The 16992-nt window shown below is 39.3% G+C and overlaps 1 protein-coding gene across 1 annotated transcript in view; it reads right to left on the reverse strand.

The window, feature by feature from the left end:
- Window positions 1-8063: 8063 nt before the first annotated feature.
- The window catches only part of MTPN (myotrophin), a 75282-nt gene continuing 66353 nt past the window's right edge, over window positions 8064-16992 (reverse strand). The window contains exon 4 of the mRNA XM_081533014.1: window positions 8064-11271. Within this exon, the coding sequence (XP_081389140.1) occupies window positions 11185-11271 (87 nt within the window). The 3' untranslated portion in view covers window positions 8064-11184. The remainder of the gene's footprint in view (window positions 11272-16992) is intronic.

Below are 16992 nucleotides of genomic sequence, written 5' to 3' on the forward strand. Positions count from 1 at the left end.
TCTCCTCAGACAAGCTTTTTGCCTTCTTGCATTTCTTTTTCTTGTGGATGGTTTTGGTCATTGCTTCTGGTACAATATTAAAATCTCCATCCATAGTTCTTCAGGCATTCTGTCTATCTGATCTAGTCCCTTGAATCTATTCATCACCTCCACTGTATAATCATGAAGGATTTGGTTTAAATCATATCTGAATGACCTAGTGGTTTTCCCTACTTTCTTCAATTTAGATCTGAATTTTGCAATAAGGAGGTCGTGATCTGGGGGTGATTAAGAGGATGATGCTTTCCTTTTAATGAGACATGTCTTCTTGTCCCCAGGTGATGCTCCTGATGTTTCATCAGCAGATTTCCTCCATCTGGGGTGAGGTGTCATTGTCTCTTGCTGCATAAAAATACAAAAAAAACCCCAAAACCCTCGTGGCTTAAAACAACCATGTATATTTGTTTATTGCAGTTTGAGCTAGGTCCAGTTGGTGTTTCTTCTGATCTCAACTGAGGTCACTCATGGCTACAGTTATCTGGGGGCCCAAATGGGATGGGATAGTCCAACATGGTCTCACTCGTCTGTCTGGTGGGTAGCTGGTGTTGTGGACTAGGATACCTCAGCTTCTCGTGGGGTCTCTCCTGAGGTATAACTCTGGATTGCTTTCCATGCTGAGATTGCTGAGCTTTAAGGAGGCAAGCCCCAACAAGGCAACACCTGTTCCTGCTTCTCCTGGTTTCATGTTCAATGTCCCATTTGGCCTCAATAGGTCACATGGCCAAGCCCAAGAGTCAGTGTGGGAAAGTGTTGCCCCAAAGCCTACATACCCAGACATAACTCACTGGGGACCATTACTGTAATAATCTACCCTAAGTATGAAGAGAGGTGCATTATTTATAGGCTTGAAGTGAAGTGAAAGTCGCTCAGTTGTGTCTGACTCTTTCTGACCCCATGGACTATACAGTCCATGGAATTCTCCAGGCAAGAATACTGGAGTGGGTAGACTTTCCCTTCTCCAGGGGATCTTCCCAACCCAGGGATTGAACCCAAGTCTCCCACATTGCAGGAGGATTCTTTACCAGCTGAGTCACAGTTCAGTTCAGTCACTCAGTTGTGTCCGACCCTTTGCGACCCCATGAACCACAGCACGCCAGGACTCCTTGTCCATCACCAACGCCCGGAGTCACAAGAGAAGCCCAAGAAAACTGGAGTGGGTAGCCTATCCCTTCTCCACTGGATCTTCCTGACCCATAAATTGAACCAGGGTCTCCTGCATTGCAGGCAGATTCTTTACCAACTGAGCTATCAGGGAAGCCCATTTATAGGCTTAGATTTTATTAATAATTTGCTTCATTTAACACATTACATTCTCCAATTACTTGCTGATCACTCTCTAATTAGGTCAGTCCTACAGAGTTTTCTTTAACCTATCTGAACTAAACAAGTGTATCAGGAGTTGGCAAGCTTTTCTTGTGAAGGGCCAGAGAGTAAATATTTTAGGCTTTCCTTGTGAGCTATCAAGTCTCTGTTACAACTACTCAACTCTCCTTTTGAAGTGTGTGAGAAGCCATAAATCATATGTAAGTGAATGGATGTAAAACTGTGTTCCAGTAAAAAACTGTATTTATAAAAAAACAGGTGGTGGGCAGGTTAGGTCTGTGGGACATAGTGTGCTGATTCTTGATCTATATATTAATTCTAGATGCCAGAAAAACAGTACATTCAAGTAGTGCTATTTTTAAAACTAAAAATTAAATGTCATTTCTGCAGAATTTGATTTTGACATGAGAAGTGATTGATCGAGGCATGTTACATGACACTTTTAATCTAATTGCTTAACATCGTAAACAAACTCATAAAATGTTTTCTTACAGAATCATAAAATGTTTAAGAACTTGGAAAATGTGTATTTACTGAATAAAATGTCATAAGTTGGTTCAGTGAGAGTTGGAGAGGCAATTTATGTAGAAAGCACAACCTACCACTAACTGGCTGTTGAGTATATGCAAGTTACCTGACTTCTCTGAGCTTTAGTTTTCTCATTTGAAAATAGTCCTACCTTATAGTTTTATGAAGTGTAAATGAGTTAGTTCATAGGAAATATTTAGCATAATGCCCAGACCATAATAGATGCTCAGTTAAAATGTGAAACAAACATCAGAATGTCATAAAATTCTAATTCCCTTAAATAGTAATTTTTGATAAGCCTGGATGCATGATAGGGTTTCCAGGTTCATAGGGTTTAGTTTCAAGAACTTAATTTTAACTTTGTTAGCAATAATAGGCAAGTTCAGTAAAGTCAGAGGATACAAAAATCAATCTACAAAAATGAGTGGCATTTCTATATACAAACAACTATCCAAAAAGGAAAATAAAGGGAATTCCAATGTGGTCCAGTGGTTAGGAATCTGTGCTCTTGCTGCTGAAGGCCCAGGTTCAATCCTGGGTCAGAGAAGTAGGATCCTACAAGCCCGTGTAGTGTGGTCAAAAACAAAGAGGAAATTAAGAAAACAATTCCATTTGTAAAAAAGAATAGGATATTTAGGAAGAAAGTTAACCAAAATGGTGAAAGCTTGTACATTAAAAACGACAAATCACTGATAAAAGAAATACAGATGGAAAGATGTCCCACATTCACAGACTGGAAAAATTAATATTGTTGAAATGTCCATATTTACCAAAGTGATCTACGGATTCAATATAATTCTTATTAAAATCCCAATGAAATTTTTACAGGAATAGAAAAACAATCTTAAAATTCCTTTGGAACCATAAAAGACCCTGAATAGCCAAAGCAGTTTTGAGCAAGAAGAACAAAGCATCCTGATTTTTAAAACATGTTATGAAGTTACCATAATCAAAACAGTATAGTACTGGCATAAAAACAGACATATAGACAGACTATGGAACAGAATAAAAGAAATCAGAAATAAACTCTGGCATATGCTCAACTAATATTTGACAGAGGAGCCAAGAAGACTCAATGTGCAAAAGATAGTCTTCAATAAATAATGTTGGGAAAACTAGATAGCCATGTGTAAAAGAATAAAATTGGATTCTTATCTCACACTATATACAAAACTCAACTCAAAATGGATTAAAGACTTAAAGCCCCAACACAATAAGACGCCTAGAAAATATAGGGAAAGAGCTTCTAACATTGGTTTCTGAAATGGTATCAAAAGCACAGGCAACAAAAGCAAAACAAGATAAGTGGGACTACATCAAACTAAAAAGCTTCTGCACAGCAAAAGAAACCATCAACAAAATGAAAGGTCAACCTACACAATAGGAGAAAATATTTGCAGACCATATATCTGATAAGGGGTTAATATTCAAATATATAAGGAACTATATAACTCAATGGGATCTTCCCTGGTGGCTCAGATGGTGAAGCGTCTGCCTTTAATGTGGTGAGACCCGGGTTCAATCCCTGGGTTGGGAAGATTCCCTGGAGAAGGAAATCGCAACCCACTCCAGTACTCTTGCCTGGAAAATCCCATGGACGGAGGAGCCTGGCAGGCTACAGTCCATGAGGTGACAGAGTAGGACGTGACTGAGTGACTTCACTTTCTTTCTATAACTCAATAGCAAAAAAAAAAAAAGAACCCAAAAAATTTAATTAAAAAGGGGAAATTTTCCAAATAATTTGATTAAAAAATTTGATAAAAAATGTCTGACATTTTTTCAAAGAAGACACACAAATGGCCACCATATATATGAAAAGTAGCTCAATGTCATTAATCATCATTTCTGTTTAGTCGCTAAGTTGTGTCCAACTCTTTTGTGATCTCATAGACTGTAGCCTGCCAGGCTTCTCTGTCCGTGGGATTTCCTATGGAAGAATACTGGAGTGGATTGCCATTTCCTACTCCATGGGATACTCCTGACCCAGGGGTTGAACCCGTGTCTCTTGAGTCTCTTGCACTGGTAGGCACAATCTTTACAACTAAGCCACCTGGGAAGCATCCCTAATCAAGGAAATGCAAATCAAAACCACAATGAGATATCACCTTAACACCTGTTGGGATGGCTGTTATCAAAACATAACCTCACAAAGGACAAATGTTGGCAAGAATGTGGAGAAAAGGGAACCCTAATTGTGAGAATGTAAATTCAGGCAACTATTATGGAAAACAATATGGAGGTTCCTTAAAATGTTAAAAATAGAATTACCATTTGCTTCAGTGATTCCACTTCTGGGTATATAACCAATGAAAGTGAAACCAAGATCTCAAAGAGATAGTTGGCAGATAGTTGAATGCACTGCCACACTCCTTGCAGCATTACTCATGATAGCCAAGACATGGAGACAACTTAGATATCGGTTGCTATACAAATGGATAAAGGAGATGTGATATAGGTTGTAATATTACTTAGCCCTGGAAAAAGGAAATTCTGCCATTTGCAGCAACATAGATGGACTTTGAGGGCATTATGCTAAGTGAAATAAGTCAGAAACAAGTTGTGTGTGGAATCAAAAGTATTCAAATTCACAGAAGCAGAGACAGAATGGAGACTGCCAACCGCTGGGGGAGGGGGGAGTGGGGAGGTGGTGGCTAAAGGTTACAAAGTTTATGTTATGTAAAATACATAAGTTATGCAGATCTACTTTTTACAATTTCATCTTTTTATTGAAGTATAGTTGATTTACAGTGTTGTGCCAGTCTTTACTGTATGGCAAAGTGACTGAGTTACACAGTCATTTTATGCGCAGTCACCTCTGACTCTTTGCGACCCTATGGACTACAGCATGCCAGGCTTCCCTGTCTTTCAGTATCTCTTGGAATTTGCTCAAACTCATGTCCATTGAGTCAATAATACCATCCAACCATCTCATCCTCTGTTGCCCCCTTTTCCTCCTGCCCTCAATCTTTCCCAGCATCAGGGTCTTTTCCAATGAGTTGGCTCTTCACATTGAGTGGTCAAAGTATTGGAACTTCAGCATCAGTCCTTCCAATGAATACTCAAGGTTGATTTCCTTTAGGATTGCCTGGCTTGTTGTAGACATTCTTTTTTTCACATTCTTTTCAATTATGGTTTATCACAGGGTATCGAACATATTTCCCAATGCTATACAGTAAGACCTGGTTGTTTATCCATCATATATATAATAGCTTGCACCTGCTAATCCTGAACTCCCAGCCCTTCCCTCCCCCATAAAGTTTCTGTTATGCAAAATTAGTTCTGGAGATCTATTATCAAGAAAAAGAGGTACCAGGGCTGCTGGGCTTCCTTGAACTTTCTGCAAGGGAGCAGGTATAAGCTCTGGTTTTGGAGGAGAACAGTTTTTCCTCTTCTTTTAATTTGAAGGAGTGTGGGCTCTAAAATCAAACAGAACTACTGGCTGTGAGCAAGTTATTTAACCTTATATTCTCTTTTCCTTAACGTATGATTTTTTTAACATACGATTATTATGAAAATTGAGTAAGATAATATAAAAAGGGGGTTTCCTTGCTAGCTCAGTCAGTAAAGAGTATGCCTGCAATGCAGGAGACCCAGGTTTAATCCCTGGGTTGGGAAGATACCCTGGAGAAGAAAATGGCAACCCACTCTAGTATTCTTGCCTGGGAAATCCCATGGACAGAGGAGCCTGCAGGGGTAACAGTCCATGGGGTCGCAAACAGTTGGACACGACTGAGCAACTAAACCACCACCGATGTAAAAAGTTCTCAGCACAACTCCTAGCTGGAATACAATAAATATTTTTTAAATTTTACTAGTAAAATTAATATAAATTAACTTAGATAGAGTACTTTCAAGCCTACTGAAATTGGACTCACAATTCTCTAACAGTGGCACTTGGCTAGACTTGGTGGGTGTGCATAAACATATAGGACATTAGATATCAGGAAGATACACATAGATCGGATACAGTCTTAGATTTGTTAGTTTAAAAAACCTTAGAAAAACACAGCTTCTTTTTAAAAAGAAAGTTATCTAGTAGTGTCTTCAAAGTCAGCATCCAGTGGCTAGGAACTGTCTATGCATTATTTTCCTTTGTGTGGTAAGATGCTGTGGCCTGTCAACATTGCCAGACCTGTGACCCAGTTCTATCCAAACGATGTGAATAAGGCTGCTCCGCTGCAGCTGCTGAATGTGTAGAAGTTGCTAGGGTGGCCAGACCATCCTTTGTGTTGCTCCTCTATTTATAGCTGTGTTTTAGTATACGCTAAAAATAGCTCAGCGACCTGCATTTGACCCCACGGTCAGCGTTTCCTCAGCATATAATTGTGACTGTGTTATTTGTCTCTACTTCATTGATTTGAGTCTGCAAGTTCAGTGGTACTTTTGAGGCTGCTTGGCCAATATTTGAGTACAGTGACACTTAGGTGTAGCCCCACGATCACAATAGCCAGTAATCCTTTAGCTAGGATTTACTAAAACAAAGTTTATATCGCATTTGACTGTATAATGATTTGACATTAGTGGTTCAGAGCAAATACAGTGAATGTCTGCTATGTATCCGGTGTTCCTAAAGCTGCTGATAAATTTTACTGTGTGCGCTAAGTCGCTTCAGTCGTGTCCGACTCTAGAAAAATATCCTACAGCTGATGTGTGATGATCCGGTTAGTGTCTGGGGAAGACGGTGGATCTAAAACAGGAGATGGTTTGTTGGCACGAGGGTGGCTGTTTCCGAGTTGGTGGTACGCCCACTGCAGTGGAGAATCCATATCCAAAGCACTGATACCTCCATAGGATAGTAGAGCTGAGAAGGCACCTTGTCTCCCAGAGGGCTCTCCTGCTGTATGTAGGAGACTGCCAGGCAGAAGCCAGCAGGGACACCGCTGGAGTGGAGCCATCCCCGTGACCTGCGACATAATCATGATTTATGACTTATCTCCCCAAATTCCCCTCACTCAGGAATTCAAAGAAAGGGCCTGGACAAGGCTCAAGCCTCAGCAATTCGGCTATGAGGACTGTAACCATGGGTTGCTGCTGGAGACCATGGAAATACTGTCCACAGCAATTGATGGGACATCCTTCAGGGAAAAATCCTAATAATGAAGGGTCATAGTTCAGCTAGTCAAGAATTGGCCTGCAGTGCAGGAGACCCCGGTTCAATTCCTGGGTCAGGAGATCCCCTGGAGAAGGGATAGGCTTCCCACTCCAGTATTCTTGGGCTTCCCTGGTGGCTCAGATGGGCAATGTAGGAGACCTGGGTTCAATCCCTGGGTTGGGAAGATCCCCCAGAGGAGGGCATGGCAACCCACTCCAGTACTGTCTGGAGAATCCCCATGGACAGAGAAGCCTGGCGGGCTACAGTACATAGAGTTGCAGAGTCGGACACAACTAAGTAAATACACACATCATTCTTACCAGTGTTACATCCTTGGAACCGCTATTCTATCTTCATCTGGCTTTTTACCTAGAACATAACTCTGAAGCTTATCTTAAAATTCTCTCGGGTGTCCAGTTTTGCTGTTGCATGTGTTAGCAGCTTCCATTTACTTTCTCTCTAGGAAACCACCCTTGATGACATCCTGTTTAGAGGCTTTTTGATTGTTTTTCTCTTTATCGTCTTGGACAAACTCGTGTGTGTTAGATTCACCTGGAGGGTTTATTGTAACAGATTGCTGGGCCCGGGCTGGACATTTCTATAAAGTTCCCAGGTTACGGTTGCTAGTCTAGGGGCCACATTTTGAGAATAACTGGTCTTACAGAAAGAGGACAAAATCTAACAGTCTGATATATTCTGAAAGTTCTGCAATAGCTTAAATAAGCGTATGAAAGGATTAAAGAGGTTTAGCTTGATGCTATTCTAACACCTATTAAGATCCTGACACTCTGATGTTTCCCAGTTACAGTCTGCTCGTAGAAACTCAACATTTATTACAGTGTGTAATGGGAAACTGACAGATGAGCAGAACCTATGAATGAGATGAGTAGTACAGTTTATTTCAATTAAATCTTTCCTAGTCTTATTTTTTTTCTAGAAGTGGAATAAAGGGGGGAAATTCAGATTAGTTAAAGTTTAAGGCAAAGTACCGATACAGTTGTAAAGAAGATCAGAGGAGGAAGGTGATAATAACCCAAAGTAACCGAGGGAAGAGAAAAATGAAAAACCCTGACACATTGGCTGTAGCACAATTCAAGTTTATTCCATTTGTTCTTGCAACACAAAACTTAAACACAGTATTATTTAGCATTCTGATGTACATGAACTAGGATAATATGAGAAACCCAACTGTGTCAAATGTATTACATTGTGGAAAAAATGAACTCAAATATATCAAAATGCACAAAGCACTAGTCTTCCTCCATTACTGCTTAGAAAGATATGATTGTTTCTCCATTTACAAAATAGAATCAGGACAATTTAAATTTTTTAAAATTTTGCATGCAAACACTGCAACTGCTTATGTAGGAGGGCACTCTCACCAGCTTCTTCTATACACAATCGCGTATACAATATTGCATGGAAGAAAACAGCAGCTTAGTTAAAGTTTTAGGGGAAAAAAATCAAATAGGTACATATAGATTTGAAATCCGTTATTTGGGGGAAGGAAATCAATGAATGAAGGGCCTGCTTGCTGGCAGCTTCCACCCATGGCATCCACCTACTTCTCCTTCGTGCCCCACTGGGTTTAGAAGGTGAGCTGTGCAGAGAACTACTGGGTCGATTCCGGTTCCATAGCTGAACTGTAAGTATACAAACACCAGTCTGAAGCTGCAAGGGGGAATCTGTTAGGATACTAATGTAGGTAAACCACCTGTTTTCACTTGAAATAGTGCATATGAAAAGACGGACTTAATACAAAACTACAGAACATGCAAGATTTTTTTCTGAGATGTTAAATATTAACTGCAGTGGAGAACACAACTTACTTAACCTTTTACTAATGCATGTAGTACCAAAAAAGCAGACAAGGTCTTAGCTTTCTTTACTCAAAATATGAACATTAAGTGTTGTAAATTTCCCTGCCAAGTGGTTCAGAAATACATTATAAATAACCTAGTTAAAAAAAAAAGAAGAAACTCTAAACCATCTTGGTCAGTCTATTCTATGTTTATGTTATTTTCTCAAGCAACCGCTTCATAATTACGGGGTTTACAAAATGGCTGAGAAAGAAGAGGGAAGGCAAAGTAGCCTCTACTGCGTTACAAGGAACACCAGGATAAACTGTACAAAGAATCACGTGGTCTCTGGACCAGGTGACTGAAGGAAGCGGACCAGGTTTAGGAATGGTAGAACAGCACTCTCTCTACAGTAGCCCACTACAGAAAACACTCGGAAAGTAAAGGTGAAAACTGTTGAGAGTAAAAGTCAAGCCTTTTAAACAGCAGTATGCCAAGAAGCGAAAACAAAGATACCAGAACACCTTGTACGCTGACAGTACATACTGACAGAGTGCCCTCCATCTTCAGCGAGGATCACTGCGTTTCAGTTCAGTGATGTCATAAAGCACTAATTACTGACTTCTAACCCAAATCGAATAGCCTGCATCAAGACAGCAGAATTAGCCACAAGTATCAAAGTATTTAAACCAGTATTCTGTGATTGTTTTCTTAGACGCAGGAAAATTCCAGGGTTAGGCTAGTTTTAAGTGAAAAAGCCACAGGATAAAAAAAGGGTTCACTGGGGAAAAATACACACAAACAAACCCACATATCAACCAACCAATCAGCAACTAGTCAGTAAGATTTGTTATTGGCCAGGCTGACTGTTCTTGGTACTAGTTTAACCCTGCTGTAGGATGCTAGATGGCCTTAAAAAAATTGTAATTCTTTATTAACCACAATCTGAATACAAGTCCCTAACCCACCCTCCCTCCACTTTTAAAAATTTGAGGTACATTCAATTATTGCATGACATGGCTAAGGAAAAACGCTAGTATTATTAGTAAGCATATATGGATGGCAAGTCAAATGAATCTTATTTTATATGCAGGACAGCAAATTTAAGGGTATATGTTTTATCAGCTGTACTGCTCAAGAAATAAACATTAGAAAATGTGCCTATTTTCTGCAGGTTAGAACACCGTTTTAGGGCACTGTATTTTTAAAAATACAGAATATAATTTGAAGGTGTCCCATTTTATGCAATGCATAAAAAGAGAAAAGAAAAATATATTAGGCAGGTGGGCTGGCATACATTCAGCAGAAGCCTATCAACAACTCTGGGAAACCTGGTGACGTGTATTTTTAAGAGATGGGGTTAAACTGGTCTGGACAGTAAATCTCACCCCAGTGAAAGCTTTGGTGCAGTAAGTAATCAGCATCCAAGGTGGGTCTGAGAGAGGCATTCCAAAAGAATGTTCCTTGATTCTCCAAATAGAACTGAGGCCAATCCATTCAAACAGCAAATGAAGAAAATCCATAGGTACTAAGACAACTGTTCTCTCTTTATCTAACAGGCTTATGGCTATGATTCTATTTTTAAATCCCCTTTTACTACCAGCAGGAGTTGGAAAGTGTTTCAATGTTCTATGTCTGAATCTAGAGGAGAAAAAAAAAATGCAGACTGGAATGATTTCTCCTTTAGACTTCCAAAATTTGAGATTTTATAAATAAAACTAGTCAGTTTTACCTAAAGATACATGAAATCCACGTGAAGGGGGAGAGGAAACCCAAAGTCCAGCCGTCCAGCAGCGGAGGAGTGTGTGCCCCCTCGCCTTAACCGAGCTCTTGTGTAAAGCTGGAAGTCACCAGGGGAGATTTGGTCACCAACCACAGGCAGCGCTCTTAACTACGCCGGGAGATCCCCCACTAGAGTGCATCTTAAGGCAGAAGGCTAGAGCTAATTGCTTGTCTCAGCACCCTAAGTTTCATCACAGCAGCCACTACTGTTCACACAGATAGGGCTACCAAATGTATAGTTGGCCTTGGTATAATCAGACCCTCAACACAATCTAATTAATAAATTAGCTAGGGAGCTGAAAAGGTCAAATATTAACGGTATGTTTTGTCTTTGCTCTCCCATGGGTATCAGTTGTTTTTTTTTTTCGACTGGAAATAATGGAAAAGAGGCTGACCTGATCAGGAATCCTAGTAAAAGCCTGATCTTGTTTTTTTCCTCTCCTCCCAAACATTGTTTTTTTTTTTCCTGGTAGTCTGATTTGTTATGAATTTCTCTCTCCCCTCACCCCTCTAAAAGTATTTTAGCTGAAGAAGCTGGCAGATAGAGAGTGACAGACAGACAGGCAGCAGTGTGAGGCCACAGGAGAGTCATTCTTCCAGAGCTGTTAGCCCATCCATCCATCACTGAAGAAGGGCTTTGATTGCCTGGTTGTCAGTGGCTTCAAAGGCAGTCAGTCCATCAGGACCTTTCACAGTCTTATCGGCACCCTGGAAAACAGAGGAAAGAGCCTTTATCATTAAATGAGCCTACAACCAAGAGAAGAGAATGAAAGGCTCGATTACTTGGCACATGCAAAACTTCTTTGCTCCTGGAATCTGTTCCACTGAAGGAAAAGCCCCAAACAGCTGTCAAGGATACAGATTAAGCTGTAAAAATGTCAGATTATTTTTCAGGCACTAGAAATATACAAACTACAAACACAACTTGCCAATAACATAGGCAATGACTGGCTTTTATTTATAATATCATACGCTTTTTATTTATAATATCCAACTAATTAAGTTTTAAACAGGAAGATCCCTGTGTGTAGTATATAAATAATGAGGAGAGTGGGGAGAGAACACTTTTGCTAAAGAAAGCATTACTGTGACAACATCTTCTTCTTTGCACACTTTTTGGAGAGTGCATAAATATTACACATATATTTTTTAAATCTAGAATTTACAAATCTTTTAGACAAATCCTAAAGAACATGTATGATATTTGTCATTATACTTCCAAAAAACTGAGCAGTAAATGACTGGAATGTGAGCCAGGAAAGGAGGGTCCCTGCTACACTCCAGAGAGATTGTTTCCAGCTTGCTCCCTTGTGCCTCATGAGGAGAGTGCTGTTATGAACATTTTACTTGCAACATGGCACTTCAGTTTTGAGAATGTGTACATATGCTTTGGTGTCTGTTGTTCTTATCCATCTTCCCTTATTAGAATAAAAACTCAATGGAAGTAGAAATCTTATTCATATTATCCACTATTGTGTCCCCAGTATTTAAACAAGTGCCTGGTGCATGGGAGGTGAATTTGCTCCCAAACCACGTCTGAACTCTCTAACTCCCAGTGACAGCAACACTCTCCCCTCTGAGGGTTTCCCTGATAGCTCCAGCCCAACCAGTATGTATTCACCAAATAACCTCTAGTGTCCTGTCCTCCTCCCATCGCCAAGTCTCACTCATTCTTCTGTTTCTGAGGCCTACAGACCTGTCTAAATTTGGAGTACATGGTCCTGTAGAGACCAATGTCAGTCAAATTCACCAGTCTCTCCTCCCATTCATCCTTCAATGTGCTAATCCTCTAGAATGTCTCACCATTCCTGAACCATTCCATACCTTTACATGGCTGGGTTCCATAGGGAACGCCTGGCCCCCTTTCTCTGGGAAACCCATTCAATCATTCAACAAATATTTACTGAATGTCTGATGTATAGACACTGTGTAAGGGGTTAGTGGTGATTCAGTCGCTAAGTCGTGTCCAACTCTTGTGATCCCATGGATAGTAGCCAATCAGACTCCTCTCTCCATGGGATTCCCCAGGCGTAAGGGGCTGGAGAATCAAAGGAAAAACAAGATACACTCTGCCAGTCTGGCTCGTGTGCGAGACAAACAAATTAACAAATATTACACAATGGGATGAGAACAAAAGGAGCACTACGCACAGTGATGAGTGGCCCATAAACCAGAGTGGCATGAGGTAGGAGGGTGCAAGAGTCTTTCTGAATGAGGTAATACTTGAGCTGAGTCTTGATGAGTAAGTACAAGCTGATCAGGTGAGCCAGGAAGGAGATGACAGAAATTCTAGCAAGTGTTAAATTATCACAAAGTCCTCCCCATTACAAATATAAACGTTTGCTTTCTCATTTTCTAAGTGATTTTAACTGTATTATGAGACACACGGAACTTACAGTCAAGTGACAGAGAATCTGCGAGTGAGAACTTCAGTGGCAGGCATGCCAACAGAGGTTAAGTGACAATAACTGGGTCAGTTGTATTCACAAATTCTTTAAAATTTTTTTTTACTGTAGTTGAATGACACTGTTAATTACTGCTGTACAGTAAAGTGATTCAGTTATATGTATATACATTTTTTTCATATTCTTTTCCATTATGGTTTAGGTAGGACCGTACTGTTCACCATTCTACATATATACCAGTTTGCATCTACTAATCCCAAACTCCCAATCCATCCCTCTTCCACATCACTATCCCTTTGCAACCACCAGTCTATTCTCGAAGTCCCTGTTTCTGTTTCATAGATAGGTTCATCTGTGTCATATTTTAGATTCCACATGTAAGTGATATCATATGGTATTTGTCTTTCTCTTTTTTATTTACTTCACTGAGTATGATAATCTTTAGGCCCATCCATGTTGCTGCAAATGGCATAATTTCATTCCTTTTTATGGCTGAGTAGTATTCCACTGTGTGTTTATGTACCACATCTTTACTCATCTGTTGATGGACATTTCAGTTGTCTCCATGTCTTGGCTACTGTAAACAGTACTGCTGTGAACAGAGGGGTGCATATATCTTTTTGAGAATTATAGTTTTGTCTGGCTATAAGGCCAGAAGTGGGACTGCTGGATCATATGGTGGTTCTATTTTTAACAAAACAATTATTTCTTATTCATATTGGTAACTGTTTTTATGACTAGCATTGTAAACTGTAATTCTGCATTAACAAAAAGTCAAATATCACAGTGAACATCTGTTGCTTTTTAGCTGCCAGAGTTCACTTCCCTTCTTTTGATAACAGCATCCTAATTTCATTCTAGGGAATCATTTGTCCCCAATGTGTGGACTCCTCAAACTGTAACTTAAGGTGCCAGGTACTTTTCTTGCCAACCGTCAGAGCAGGACACTCACTTCTGGATTTTGAATCTTGACTGAAGAGAGCAAAAGAAAGGCAACAAGAAGTCAGAGCTTGTTTATTTCTGTGGCATCATCCAGAAGAGGCAGTAGAGAAGTTTCTCCTATCTAGAGTCTTACAGCTGGCACAGTTCTGGCCTCTTCTGAGCCTAGTACTCCAACTTTCCAACTGATTCTATGATTAGTCCAATTATCTTCTACTTGTTAGAGTCCAATTCTGCTATTTGCAGCCCAAAAAATCTGGCTGATAAAAGTATTTAAAATTTTATATAAGCCATCTTTTTTCCTAATTACAACAAACTAATCACAGAACTCAGAATACACACCAAAAAAGCCCCCATAATACTCATTATTGTATCAGCCAGATACAACTAATGTTAATATTTCAGTGTTTCTATCTACTTTTATGTCCTAAATATGTATGTACCTCTTTTAAAAATAAATGAGTAACCATAAGAGAAACAGAGTGACCCTTACACCACACAAAAGAAACTTTAAGATAAATAAGTATTAGTAGAGACAAAGAGGGACATTTCATATTATTAAAAGGCTTAATATCCAAAATTTAAAAATAAAACCAAGAAAACAATTCCATTTATGATAGCATCAAAAATAAATGTTAGGAATAAATTTAATGAACTCAAACCAGTTTTTCTAAAAATGATAAGAGTTCTGTCAATGTGGAAAAAGATATTAAAAGAAAATGATTTTTTGATAGCTGATTGGAGAACTTAAGAATATCTGGCCTCATCCCTTCCTTGAGGAAACCATTTTCAATCAATTGTTATTAGTTCTAAGGATTGTTTCATGGCTCTAACTAATACACTCATGCCACTAGAGTTATTAACTTTAGATATTACCTTCTGATTCCCCGCCACACAGATGCGGCTCTAGCACACTACCACCTTCTACCCCAGATCCTCCCAATTTCTTATACTTAAAAATAGCAGTTTCTTTGTAAATTTGTGATGTATTTAAACCTGTGTTTCTTGTTCCACCAATTCTGACAGTACCTCTGCTTTGTAAGATACTTTCTCTACTTTCCCATCCCTCCCTCTATTTCCTAAATTGCCAGCTTTTCCATTTTGTCAAGATTAACTTTTATATTCTGTCAAAAATTGTGTTTTGTTTATTGGTTAATTTTTCCACCATAGTTGCCATACTGTAAATTATATCCCCAGGACTGACTTATAACTGAAGTTTGTACCTTTTGACAACCTTCACCCATTCCTTGCTCCCAAATTAGTTTTGAAATTCTTATGAATGAGATAATACAGTATTTGTCTTTCTCTAATATATCTCTTAGATTAGATATACTTAGCACAATGTCCTCAAGGCCTCTCTATGTTGCTGCAAATGGCAGGATTTTTTTTAATAACTGAATAATATTCCATTGCAGTGTGTATGTATATGTGTGTGTATATATATATATACACACACACACATATCATATTTTCTTTATTCACACATTTGTTGATAGTCACTTAGGTTATTTTTAAGTCTTAGTCACAGTAAATAATGCTTCGGTGAACACAAGGTACAGATATCTTTTTGAGCTACGATTTTTGTTTCCTTCAGATGAACACCCAGAAGTAGAACTGCTGGATCATATGGTAGTCCTATTTTTAATTTTCTGAGGCCCCTCCATACTGTTTTCCACTGCACCAACTTACACCCTGTCAATAGTGCACAAGGGTTCCATTTTTTCCACATCCCTGCCAACACTTACTGTTTCTTATATCCGTGGTAACAGCCATTCTAATAGGTATGAGGTGACAATTCATTATGGTTTTGATTTATATTCCCCTGATGATTACTAATGTTGAGGAACCTTTTAATGTACCTGCTGGCCATCTGTATATCTTTTGTAAAAATGTCTATTCAGATCCTCTATCCATTTTAAAATCAGATTTTTTTAACTTGAGTTTTTCTCCTGTTGAGTTATGTGAATATTTTATGTTTTGGGTATTAACCCCTTATCATATATATGATTTGCAAATAATTCTCTCCCATTCTATAGGTTGCCCTTTCATCTTGTTGATGGTTTCTTTTGTTTTTGGTGCCAAACTCAAAAACTTATCACCAAAATGAATGATAAGGAGCTTATCATCCATGTTTTTTTTCCCTCGAAGTTACAGGGTTTCAGGTCTTAAAGTCTTTAATCCATTTTGAGTCAATTTTTGTGTGTGATGTAAGATAGTGGTCCAGTTTCATTCTTTTGCATATACCTGTCCACTTTTCAATATCATTAATTGACCACACTGTCCTTTCTCTATTGTATATTCTTAGCTGCTTTATGGTAAATTAGTTGACCGTGTGTGTATCAGTTCAGTTTAGTCGCTCCGTCATGTCTGACCCTGTGACCCCATGGACTGCAGCACACCAGGCCTCCCTGTCCATCACCAACTCCCAGAGTTTACTCAAACTCATGTCCATTGAGTCGGTGATGCCATCCAACCATCTCATCCTGTCATCCCCTTCTCCTCCCGCCTTCAATCTTTCCCAGCATCAGGGTCTTTTCCAGTGAGTCGGTTCTTCGCATCAGGTGGCCAAGTATTGGAGCTTCAGCTTCATCATCAGTCCTTCCAATGAATATTCAGGATTGATTTCCTTTAGGATGGACTGGTTGGACCTCTGTGCAGTCCAAGGGACTCTCAAAATTCTTCTCCAACACCACATTCAAAAGTATCAATTCTTCAGCGCTCAGCTTTCTTTATGGTCCAACTCTCACATCCACACATGACGACTAGAAAAACCACAGCTTTGACTAGATGGACCTTTGTTGGCAAAGTAATGTCTCTGCTTTTTAATATGCTGTCTAGGTTGGTCATAACTTTCCTTCCAAGGAGCAAGCGTCTTTTAATTTCATGTATATATATACACATGGGTTTATTTTTGGGTTCTCTATTTTCTGTTCCATGGATCTATGTACCTGGTTTTATGTCAATACTGTACTGTTTTGATTCTTGTGCATGTATGCTCAGTCATGTCCGACTCTTTGTGACCCCAGGGACATAGCCCACCAGGCTCCTCTGTCCATGGAATTTCCCAGGCAAGAATACTGGAGTG

This window comes from Giraffa tippelskirchi, chromosome 10 (genome assembly GCF_054371585.1).
Source record: "Giraffa tippelskirchi isolate mGirTip1 chromosome 10, T2T-mGirTip1v1.2.pri, whole genome shotgun sequence".
In the NCBI taxonomy this organism is placed as follows: Eukaryota; Metazoa; Chordata; class Mammalia; order Artiodactyla; family Giraffidae; genus Giraffa; species Giraffa tippelskirchi.